General features: G+C 35.4%; 1 protein-coding gene across 1 annotated transcript in view; it reads right to left on the bottom strand.

The window, feature by feature from the left end:
• Nucleotides 1–614: 614 nt before the first annotated feature.
• LOC131425160 (excitatory amino acid transporter 3-like) overlaps nucleotides 615–12,401 on the bottom strand; it is a 28,083-nt gene continuing 16,296 nt past the window's right edge. The window contains exons 2-5 of the mRNA XM_058586785.1: nucleotides 2,767–3,521; nucleotides 1,253–1,644; nucleotides 995–1,166; nucleotides 615–935 (exon numbers count right to left, since the gene is read on the bottom strand). Of these exons, the coding sequence (XP_058442768.1) occupies nucleotides 761–935; nucleotides 995–1,166; nucleotides 1,253–1,644; nucleotides 2,767–3,473 (1,446 nt within the window). The 5' untranslated portion in view covers nucleotides 3,474–3,521 and the 3' untranslated portion in view covers nucleotides 615–760. The remainder of the gene's footprint in view (nucleotides 936–994; nucleotides 1,167–1,252; nucleotides 1,645–2,766; nucleotides 3,522–12,401) is intronic.

Here is a 12,401-nt window from a genome sequence, read left to right as displayed (position 1 = left end):
ATTCATATAATAAAAATATACTTTTAATAAAAAAATAAACTCTTTTGTGGAAGCACCCCATGAACCCAACTGAAGTAGAGCATTCATTGTTGATATTCTTAAGCTATATATTCTTCGCACAGAATGATCACATTACTTTGTCTTTTACTAAGAGAAACAGCTGAATATTGTGATTAGCTCCGCTTCAAACAGTTTTTTGCGTTTTTGGTGTGAGCATTGCTTATCGCATTAGTAATTTTTTTATAGTGTGTATGAAGTATTTGAAGTAAAATTAATAATACAAAAATATATCAATAATTGCACAATAATTTTGTTGTGGCAATTGTCATCTCAATGTCAGCGTTGAAACAAAGCTTTGACGTTCGTTTTTCAACTTGTTAGATATATTTTCAAAAATACTAGTGCTAGCTATTGAAGAATAGCGTTACTAATAAATCGATTCAAAATGGTTCTATTATGTAAATTTCATTCAAAGGCAAAGTTAAAAAAAGCTTTGCCATGTAAGTTATTTTGTACTCTCTTCATATTTTAATCGTTATCTAGTAATCAATTGGGTGATATAAAAGCGCTTAAACAGAATACTTATTACTGTAATCATAAATATTCACAAAACCTGTTCTCCGTTGAGTTTCACTCACTCTATTATTTTTTTTCAGATCTTACAACCTTTCTCGAGAACTACATTTAAAAACAATGAGTTGTCTGAGATAAGTTTATCTTTGTGTAAAATTCGTTGATTTCGTATTTGATCATGTTAATATTACAGTCTCTCTTCGAACAATACTGTCTCGGAAGATTGTCCCATTGAATTTCGTTGAACCTTCCCGTTCGATTCGTTCGTTGGAATCGCAGTCAGCTCTTTTTGACTATAGTGCGCAACAATAGCTGCTCCATAGCTATCCCCGAGAACGTTGACCACCGTTCTGAATCGATCCCTAAAACGATCGAGATATTAGCAGATACATTCGGCATAAATCATTAGTCATTGACTTACAATAACCAATCAACAGCGATTATAAGTGAAACGTCCTCTGCCGGAAGTCCTACCGTATCCAAAACCATTACGAGTGTCACCAGGCCTGCTTGAGGAATACCTGCAGCTCCTATACTGGCCGCTGTTGCTGTTATGCTGATGGCGACAATGTTACCAAAAGATAAGGATAGACCTATAACAAACATGTTAAAACAAAGTAAATAGATCCAATAAAGGTCTCAGTGTTGAAAATCTTCAATACATTACAATAACACTCACCTCGTAGTTGCGCAATGAATATAGCGGCGACTGCCTCATACAGTGCTGTACCGTCCATATTGATAGTGGCGCCAATGGGTAGTACAAATCGCGACACTCGAGGATCAATATTATTTTTCTCTTCCAGGCACTGCATAGTGACTGGTAGCGTTGCTGAGCTTGATGATGTTCCAAAAGCTGTCGCAATCGCCTGACTCATGTTGCCAACAAAACGTACAGGATTTTGACGAGTGAAAATGAAAAATAAAGCTGGTAGAATCACAAATCCATGAAACAGTATACCGCCAGCGGTCACGGCAAAGTAGAGACCTAGCTTGCCAAACACTACTCCAAGATCATCCATCTCCAGTAGCTTTGCCGTGATTAAAAAAAGAACACCGATTGGTGATAGCCTGAAAAATGATAAAGTTTTGTTTAAAAAATCGAAGTGATTCAAAATATAACCATCATAATACAAGTTATAATCACATGCATCCAAAATCAGGGATAAGGATTTTTATTCAGTTTCTTTTCACAGGCCAGAAGTTAAAATAAAGAAATATTTATCATACAATTGAATTGATTATCATGCATGTAAACGCTTAAAAAGAAGTTTGAATACATTTTCACTAATCGCTCGATAAACTGGAAAATTTCATCAAATGCGACAAAAACCTTCCGCATAGGCACAGATCAAGTTTAGATTATAACGCATGGTCTGATCAAGTTTAGATTATAACGCATAATGATGAATTTCAACAAATACCTATATTAGATATTTATCTCCTCTTATAAATAACAATTTATTAATTTAAAAACAACAATTCAGACCAGTCATGCTCTATGGAGTACCGATTTAATCGAGTTGTTAGCTCACCAGAAATATTTACAAAATTTACATAATTGAAAACTTTCTGTGCACAGCAATCTTGCTTAAGAGTATCCCTTGAGGTTAAAGATGTCTTGGACAACGTGACTTCCAATTCAATTTTTTAAGTTGGGCACGGTAATATAATTCCTGTTTTAGCAGCTCATCGCTACAGCAGCAGTGTGCTAAGATGCATGGATTTCTTATCGAAGCATACTACGAGCATAAATAAAACACATCTAGATTACCCAGAGTTATAGTAATGTAATTGAGCGTCCCGTGACACCAAAAGCGCCGTCTGGTGTAGAATGGGTGCGTAAATGCTCCTAAAACGCATGTAAATAGTTGCTGCGCGATTATCACAACCACAGAATCTAATGGAAAAAAGTACAACCATTCCTCACTAGAAGTGCTGTTAGTGTCTCCGTATAGTGGGAAATCTAGGTTTATTTGATTTATGCTACAAGGCTGCTTCAAGTAAGAGGGTTGTATTTTAACGATGGTTATTGCCATCAATCTTGACAGACAGTTTTTGAACTTCATGATGAATATATCAGTGAAAATATTGTTACTACCGAAAAGATCATCTAACTTGAACTGTTGTCTGTTGTTGACACATGATTAATAATTAACGTGCATTTCCATACCAAAAGGATAAAATACTCACCATATAACCCATCCTGTAACTTTCATAGTCGCATGAGAGAATTGTTGGAAAAACTTGAGTACGATAAGTACTTCTTCTTTTAGAGCACTCAGGGCAATACCAAATACAATTGCCGCCACTACTAATCCTATTATGTTCATCCCATCGGTATACTTGCCACTAACAGACCACAGGTTGAGATCAGGCTCGTTAGGGTTGTCCTTAGGAGGCGTTAGGACGGTTTGGTATTGCTGTAAACATGCTTGAACCAAATTCGGCGAGAACATATTTCGAACTAAATCCAATAATGTGTCAGTGGTTGTGACATTTCTGGTTTCTGCCGTTATATTTCCACTAGAAGCATCCGCTCCTTTCCCTGGTTGAACTACAACTACTAACACGATTCCCAGAATAACCGCCATGATGGTTGTCGTAATGTAGTATAACACAGCCCTACCACCGATCTTTCCTGACAACGAGAGATCTAAAGATCCAACAGCAGAAATCAGTGACGTTATAATTAACGGTAAAATTAACGCTTTTAGCATTCGCAAGAAAAGATCCCCGATGAAACTGATATACGAAACATCTCGTGGTGACCATTTCTCTCCTTCAGCTGGAACTGCACGCAATCCGATACCAAGAACGATTCCAATGATGACACCGCTGATGGTGAGTAGCGTTAGGAGATTCTCCTTAAGAAATATTTGTAACCTTTCCCTTCTCATTTTTGCGAGTTTTTCGAAGACCTTTGAATAGCAAACTACATGTAGGCTCTGAAAAACACAAAACAAAAACAAATAATTAGCATCAGAATCCAACTCAAAAAATGTATTACTGTTTGGAAGGATCACAGAAAGCGTCGTAGTAGAAAATACAATTGGCAACTTCATTGGAAGATATTTAAAGCAATTAGTGACACACACTCTCGGATGTCGACATTAAAAAAATACAACTATAAAAAACAGGAGGTTTCATTTATGTGAAAGTTCTTAACGTTAACCCGGACACTGAACCAGAATCAATTAATATAAAGTGTTTCTCACGAAATACCCAGAATGCATACCGAACTTCTAACTGCATGTAAATATTGACTATAGGCATCTTTCCAAGGAAATGCATTATGTAGTCACGGCTCGAAAAGATGTCCTCGACAGATATAAACTCGGGTTTTCCGATAAGTAGACTACAATTTTTTTTATTTAGAAAGCGTTTTGCCTTTGCAGACATGCAGCTCGCCTACAAATGACTATGAATTTGAGGTCATGTAATACCGTTTTCGTTTTTGAACCTACACGCGGGCGACTCTGACTCCGAGTAAAACGAACACGTGGTACGCGCCCTAAAAAACAACTAATGAAAAAAAATGAAAAAATAAGCAAACTCGCATGGATGCGTAGTGCGGCCCGAGAAAATTTTAAGAGCGAAACTACGCGATTGGAGTCCGATCTATAGCGACCCTAGGTAACTAAAACAAACACATCAACAGTTGTTTTGGGCGACTCTGGGTCAGCTCTCGGGCTGCTCTGATCAATAAATGAAAATGGTATAAGATGGAGTACTTGAACAAATCCTTTTTCCATTCATTAAAACACAGAAAGGTTCGCTAGGTTTATTTTATTCTCACTAAACTTTATAGTTCATTGTTTCTGACGACATGAGCATACGTGGTTTATGATTATATCGAAAAGGGGGCTCACAAAGTAATATCAACATAAATCCTAACCAGGAAGAAAACGCTTCAAAGGATTCAGAATAAAATTCTGAAAATGATTTTGAAGCGTCCCCCCTGGTTTAGTACAAATGAGTTACACAGACTCACAAATATAGAACCATTAGATGTAATGTCACATAATATTATAAGCAAATTCCGACAAAAATCGATGCAATCTTCAATTGAATCGATTCGCTCTCTGTATTAGTTAGTAAGTTAGTATATAAGTTCCTTTTCCCCATTACACAATACAAGTAGGTTTAGAATTTTCCCAACACAAAAATCTCAGAATTGCGGAAGCAAATGATGTCCTCATGGTATCAACCAAATCATATATATAATAAGGCTGAAAAGGCACCACTTGTGGCTGAACACCCAATTTAAATCTTAATAATTTAATTTTAACTCATATTCCAATAAATAGTTATTTAAAAAAAAACATAAATCCTATCGGAATTTATGACCTAAATATGACTATATATATATATATATATATATATATATATATATATATATATATATATATATATATATATATATATATATATATATATATATATATATATATATATATATATATATATATATATATATATATATATATATATATATATATATATATATATATATATATATATATATATATATATACTGAAGTCTTTTTTTATGCGAGTTTACGTAGTACCGCATAAAAAAACCGCATAAAAAAGACCTCAGTGTATATTGTTTTGAAGTTTTAGAAACAGACCGTTCAGTTTATCACTATTCATTGAGGCACTATTTCTTTACTTCGCAATATCTAATAGAAACGCCCAATTTAGTCATAACGTTCATGTTTATACATCTAATCTACTGACTCATATTACAAATTGTTCTGGTGATTGTTAAGTTTTACAGCTCTAGTTTATTACCAATAGATAAATACTTAGTGATAATGATTTATTTTCCTGACTTAAAATGAGGTCAACCCAAGTGTGTATACAATTCTAAAGACAATAAAATTATGAAGAGTATTAGATTCGACGGCCATAATTTGTGAAATGGTTCCTTTTTAAATTAGCGTTTAGTAATCATCATTTATTCCACGATTGATAAAATTGATAATTTTTCGGTATAAGTTCACCAGCTAACACTTTGATTGATAATTCTATTTACAACCTGCCAATACACCATATAGTATAACTATAAATGATTTCCTCTTCTTATCAAAGAATTCAACCTTACGAAGGAAAACACTAATAAAGATAAATTTTCATATCGTTTTTGATATTCCTAAGCTGATATATTCAATTGCAGATTCTCTATGTAAGAGTGCCAGGTATGTGTGCTTCATGAAGAAGTTAAAATTGAATTTAATTATTTGGAACAGGGAAAAGCCCACTGGAATTGATACTTACTAAGTTTCGGCAGATATAAAATGTCATCATCTGTTGTACCTACAGATAGTATAGTATATAAATTTATTTCAGCTTTGTTTTAACAACTAGGTTTCGTCAAGTGTACCAAAAGATAATTCATATCTAAATGATACATTAATTATTTCTTACTAAATACAAGGTAAGTATACCATATACATTAAGTATATAATTATGTTAACTTTTTCGTTGATTTTTTCAAATAAAAGTTGAAGTTGAACAAATCAACAAGAAAGTTCTGCGTGTACCGAAAGTTTCTGCGTCTTATGTCAATATTTAATTTTCCGACAAGGCTATTGTAGTCGGATTTTCCAAGAATCAAAGAATCACAGACTAACAGAAAGGACACTCAAATTAAATTATTTAATCACTTTACTGGTCATTTCGAACATTCCTTTATTTGGGACTGTACTCGCATGTGTCATGATAGCGCCATGTTAACCTATCAAAAATATTCAGTCTATCATCTAGACTGTGTTTTTGATTTTCCATTTACCAACATAACTGTTATTCAAACAGAATCATCTGACACCGATATTTATACACCCATGCGTCTTTTATGTATGATATAGATTTAATACATACTGCCAAAAGTAAATGCCGAATTGTGCCTACTTCTCCAACAATATTAAAACTTTACAAAATGGTCTGTGTCATCCTCCCGTGTTTAGTTAAGATCTTTACCTGCTTCTGCCCTGCCGCCAAACTTAATTTCGTGTGACAATCACAAAAACAATAAATTTTCACATATTTTACATCGTTCCAAATAATGCACTTTTTAAACATTCCTTGCGAATTCGTATACTTTTGAAAAACAGACTAAAAAGAAAAAAATATTACTGCTATGTATATACGACAAACCAAAAATCGGTTTCATTTATCTGAGCAGTAATTTTCATGAAAAACGTTGACAAAAATGAACTGTTTCCTTCAAACATCGCCGAAAATGAGATAAATATATTATCAGCGCAATCCCATAATGTATTGCGACGATTCATTTTAAAATGCTAAACGAAGCTTGATGAAATCAGGCATTTCTGTACGTAGCTGATCTGTGTTGACAATTGGAGGGGAATGAACTAGTAAAATAACGTTTACATAATACAAGGGATGTATCGATAGTAAATAGATCGCACAGTTCAATATAGGTGGAGCTATTTTTTTAGATGGATTTGTCTGTTTATCTGTGGCTCAACTGATATATGATCGCAAAAAGTTAATTTGCTTTCAAATAGAACTCCTAGATCTTCGGCGAAGCTCACTCTTCTAAACTCAGTCTTAAGAAACGAATAGTTAAACTATTTTGGATTTTTTTTGCGACTGAAGGTTATTACAGAACGCTTTGAAGCATTTAGTACCATCATGTTGGTCTGACACCAATGTCCGAAAATATGAAATTGTGTTGAAGAAATTCAGAAATTTAGAAACAGTTTGAAGTCGTCTCAAGTAGTTCGGGAGATTGATTAATGTCGTTGAAGTAAAACAAGAACAGAAGAGATCCAAAGTGACTACGTAAACGAATTAAAAATAGTGCTACCAATTTCACCGACATTTTGCGGAAGATACATGAAACTCGAAATCCAATTTTCTTCAGTATTCCCGCAGAAGCAATCAAATAATGAAGAATCCTATATTTGTTTTCAAACCTAATTTACAACAGCAGCTTTACATACAGGCCATCCCATTGATCACCGACACATTGTTGTACCCCTGCATCTTCGATTTCGATATAACATATAATGTGTGGTGTGTTAACATATTTATTTATTTATTAAACAAAGTCCATCGGACTAAATGGTCTAAATGGACTAACAGAGTGGGAAAAGGCCCATCTGAGTTGAAACAAATTTATGTCATTCTCAAATAGACATAAAATCCAAAGTCTTTTAAAACAACCACAAACAATTATTACATGATAACTATACAACAACTTAATAGCTAGTACAAACAACTTGTGACAAACTAAATTATAACAAATTATCTATAGTAAAATTATTGCAGATCGCTTGATTTATTCAACTTTTATTCAATTCTTCAAACTCAAACAACTCTTCAACTGCAGTGAATATTCCTTTTTTTTATAAATATATACGTTTATTTCATAGGCAATATACATATGTTTTTCTTCGCCGTGGCATCCACAATACATAGTACTTTAAACCTAATTCATTTCGAATATCATGTTAGTATTTTGGTATTCATTAGTTAATCTAAACACTGTTTTTATCAAGCGATTTATTATTATATATTACATTAAATAAAATACATTCATTTTGTACATGATCTTATAACTATTTCAAGTTTGTTGTTGTGTTGTTCAGTTCACTACTTTTATTTAATATAAGATAGCTGGCTATTGGTTGAACTCATGGAAGAGAAAACAGTCTAACATAAAATAAAATTTAAATCGGAACTCCAATGGACTTCATGAAATGATATAGAAGTTTCATGAAAGGAAGGTCACGACAAGCAAGAGTGTCGCGAACTGGGAGATTGGATAGTCTATCTTGGGTACGCAAGGAATTTTTTAGTTGAGACATGACATCACGATACTCCACGCATGTCCAAACGATATGATCAATATCGTGATAACCTTCGCCACAAGCAAAATGATTAGTTTCGGAAAGACCAATTCGAAGGAGATGTGCATCTAACGTGTAGTGATTAGACATGAGTCTGAGCATCACACGAATGAAGTCTCTACTCACATCCAGTCCCCTGAAGGTATGGCCTTTATCGATATTTTAGGAATAATTGAGTGCAACCACCGACCCAGATCAACTTTATCCCAAGAAGTTTGCCAGCTGGCCAGTGTTCTTTGGCGGGACGCGCTATAGAATTCGTTGAAAGCAATCGGTCTCTCATAAATTTCACCCTCAATAGCACCACGTTTGGCTAAAATATCGGCTCTTTCATTGCTTTCATTGTTTTGAAGTTCGTGATCCGTCCGTGTAAAATATTTTCTCAGAGTCAATATGACTGAACTTACTTGTAAATATTTTTGGGATTTCCATCGAGCGTAGGTGTTCCGGGATTCCACGCACTTCGCGCTGCATGGATGTGTCGAAAAATAAAGTTGAGTCAGGGACATTTAAGAAGCTGTCACGGATAGGAATATATCTTAAAGAGTCGATTTCCTGTGACATATGGTTAAAATATACTGTCATGAATCTTGTTTGAGATTGAAGCTAAACTAGCCTTTCGAAGTTATTAATAACCAGGAGATTCAGTACCTCACATCTTATTAGCAGTCGCGATGAAAGCTCCGAAAAACGATCTTTCAATAGAAGAACTCCCGCCAGAACTTCAAGACTCATTGTATGTATCGAATGCATGCGGCCTAAAGCAATTCGCAAACAACGATACTGAATTCGCTCCAGTTTGATAATATGAGAGTTTGCAGCGGAACGAAAGCAAACGCATCCATGTTCCATCACTGAAAGTAACGTTGTCTGATACAATTTTATTAGATCTTCCGGACTAGCACCCCACCAAGATCCTGTTATTGTTCGAAGAAAATTTACTCTTTGTTGGCATTTTGTTATCAGATACCTAATGTGTCCTCCCCACGTGCATTTGGAATCAAACCACACCCCGAGGTATTTGAAAGTCAAAACCTGTTGGATCATTCTTCTCATCATATGAAGCTGAAGCTGCGCGGGATCATGCTATCTTGAAAAAACGACCAGCTCTGTTTTCTCCGCAGAGAATTCGATACCCAAATGAACAGCCCAAACGGACAAGTTATCTAAGGTATCTTGCAATGGTTTTTGCAGATCAATAGCTTTGGGTCCAGTAATTGAAACCACGCCGTCATCTGCCAATTGTTCTAGTGTACATGGGGTTACTAGACAGCTGTCAATGTCATTCACGTAAAAATTATAGAGGAGCGGACTGAGGCATGAGCCTTGCGGGAGACAAAAAGCAAAGTCCTGGCATTACATTCCTTTTGTGGAATTTGGCCTTTCTGTTTCAACAGACTTTGCAGCCGATTCTTAGTGTACAGAATCATTGCATGGCTAGTACTATGGATCCTACTGACACTAAGAATCCTTCCAGGTCGGGGCTCGAACATACGACAACTGGCTTGTAAGACCAGCGCCCTATGCATTGAACCATCAACCCGGGTCGCCTTGCGGGAGACCCATGTAGTTAATCCTGAATGTTGCCAAATCGCCATGTGAAAAATACATGCATTTCTCTGACAAAAGGTTGTGCAAATAATTATTTATAATCGCTGGAAGTCCATGTTACTGAAGCTTGTCTGGAACAACATTAATGGCAACTGAATCAAATGCTCCTTAAATTTCTAAAAATACAGATGCCATTTGTTGTTTTTGAGCATAGGGAATTTGGATGTCAGACGAAAGTAATGCAAGGCAATCATTCGTCCCTTTATTTCTAAGGAAACCAATCTGAGTATCTGACAACAACCCAAGTGTCTAGACGTCGAAGAATAATTTTTTCGAACAATTTTCTGATGCAGAACAACATTGCAATGGTTATGATTGGAAGCTGGTTTCCCCGGCTTTTGAATGGCGATAACTTTCACTTGCCTCCAGTCAGGTGGAACAATATTTTGCTCAAGAAACTTGTTGAAAAATTCCAACAAACGTCTTTTTGCAAGGTCGGGCAGATTCTTCACCAAGTTGAATTTAATTCTGTCCAACCCATGAGCGTTATTGCTACAAGACATGAGTGGTATGGAAAATTCCATCATTGAAAAGGGACTATCAATGGAACCATTATTTGGAGAAGACTCCCTAATAATGCTATGCGTTGGAACAGAATCTGCACAAACTTTCCTCGCAAAGTCAAATATCCATCGGTTCGAGTATTCCTCACTCTCATTTCCTACATTACGATTCCTCATTCATCTGGCCGTATTCTAAAAAGTGCTCATTGAGGTTTCTCTTGACAAACCTTCGACAAAATGTCTCCAATAGCTACATTTATTGGCCCGAAGTATGCTCTTGTACTTGGTTTCTAAAATCAAGAATTTTTCAAAATTCTGAGGAGTTCCTCCTCCTCGTTTTAAAAACGTCTTGAAAGCATTTTGCTTAGCGTCCCACCAAGGGTTTTAAGGGCTTCTGTTAGGATGGACCAAGAAATCGTTTGTGTGAATATTCTTATGCATGCAGTAATTAACTCGTTGTATCCGACTGTATTCGGATACAACGAGTTAATTACTGCATGCATAAGCATGCTATGGAATTTGTGCTGAAGCAGGTTTGTGTTACGCAGTCACCTATTTGGTATTCGAAAATTAAGGTTATCAAGCAGCTCAGGAGCATCACCGTTACACAGAGGTCCCAATCATATCAAAACACGTGTTTTTGCCTTTCTCATGTAGAAAAATTATGCAATCACTCGAAAACCCGACTAGTAAAAATTGCCCCGGAGAGCCAAGTATCGTATACTATTCGACTCAGTTCATCGAACTGAGCAATGTCTGTGTGTGTGTGTGTGTGTGTGTGTATGTGTCAAATAATCTCTCTAGGTTTTCTCTGAGATGGCTGAACCAATTTTGACAAACTTAGATTTAAATAAAAGGTCTCACGATCCCATACGGATCCAGATCCAACTTCCGGTTCCGAAGCTATAGGGTAAAGTGTGTTAAATATTATACACCGTCTATTAAACCGGCGAAAAAAACACGAAAAAAAATTTAAAAATGGCCTCAAAACTACACAAATCGATAGCTATTATCAGTAGGCAACTAAACAAACCGATTCCGGCTATCCTGGCTTTCGCACTCCAGTTACGAAAGCACCGGTAATAGTTGTCATTTATTCCAAAATGGATCACACTCACTTTTCGCAGTGATGGTTTGACCGATTTCCACACACTTTGAATCAAATGAAAGCTCTCACGGTCTCATACGGAATTCCTGAATTTCATTTGGATCCGAGTTATAGGCTCCAGAGTTATAAGGAAAAGTGTGTTAAATATTGTACAGCGTCATTTAAACCGGCGAAACAAGAACCGTAAAAAAATTTTTAAACTGAATCCCAATCTTAGGGTCAAATGAAAGGTCTTATGATTCTACTGCACATAATTACTGCATATTTTCGGATGCAACAAAAATTTAAATCGTTGTTTAGAGTACGATGGAAAAATCGTAAAAAATCTTCAAAATTTTATTAAAATCTAGCCGAGTTTGTACGTCATGTTAGTTGGTGACCGTACGAACCGACTTCGAGTTCGACTTATAATAACCCACTTCGTTTTCTCAAGAATGACCTCCGCGAGCAAAGCACTGTTTTATTCTGTATGTCATACTAGTTCATGCACAAACAATGCACAAACATGTTGGATAGAATACCACAGTATTATATATTATATAGTATATATATTATATATAGTATTATATATATATGATTTTGGAGCTTTCATGTCTTCAGAAGAATTTCTGTTTTATATAATCCGTTTTTTTAATTATAATCAAAGTTGTAATTAATCCACCTACAAGTGAGTTAGAGAAATTATTTTGCATACAATACGAGATAAAGAATTCACGCCTTGAG

Source organism: Malaya genurostris, chromosome 1 (assembly GCF_030247185.1).
Source record: "Malaya genurostris strain Urasoe2022 chromosome 1, Malgen_1.1, whole genome shotgun sequence".
In the NCBI taxonomy this organism is placed as follows: domain Eukaryota; kingdom Metazoa; phylum Arthropoda; class Insecta; order Diptera; family Culicidae; genus Malaya; species Malaya genurostris.
The sequence above is the reverse complement of the archived record's forward strand: the minus strand, read 5'-3'. Positions and strand labels throughout refer to the sequence as shown.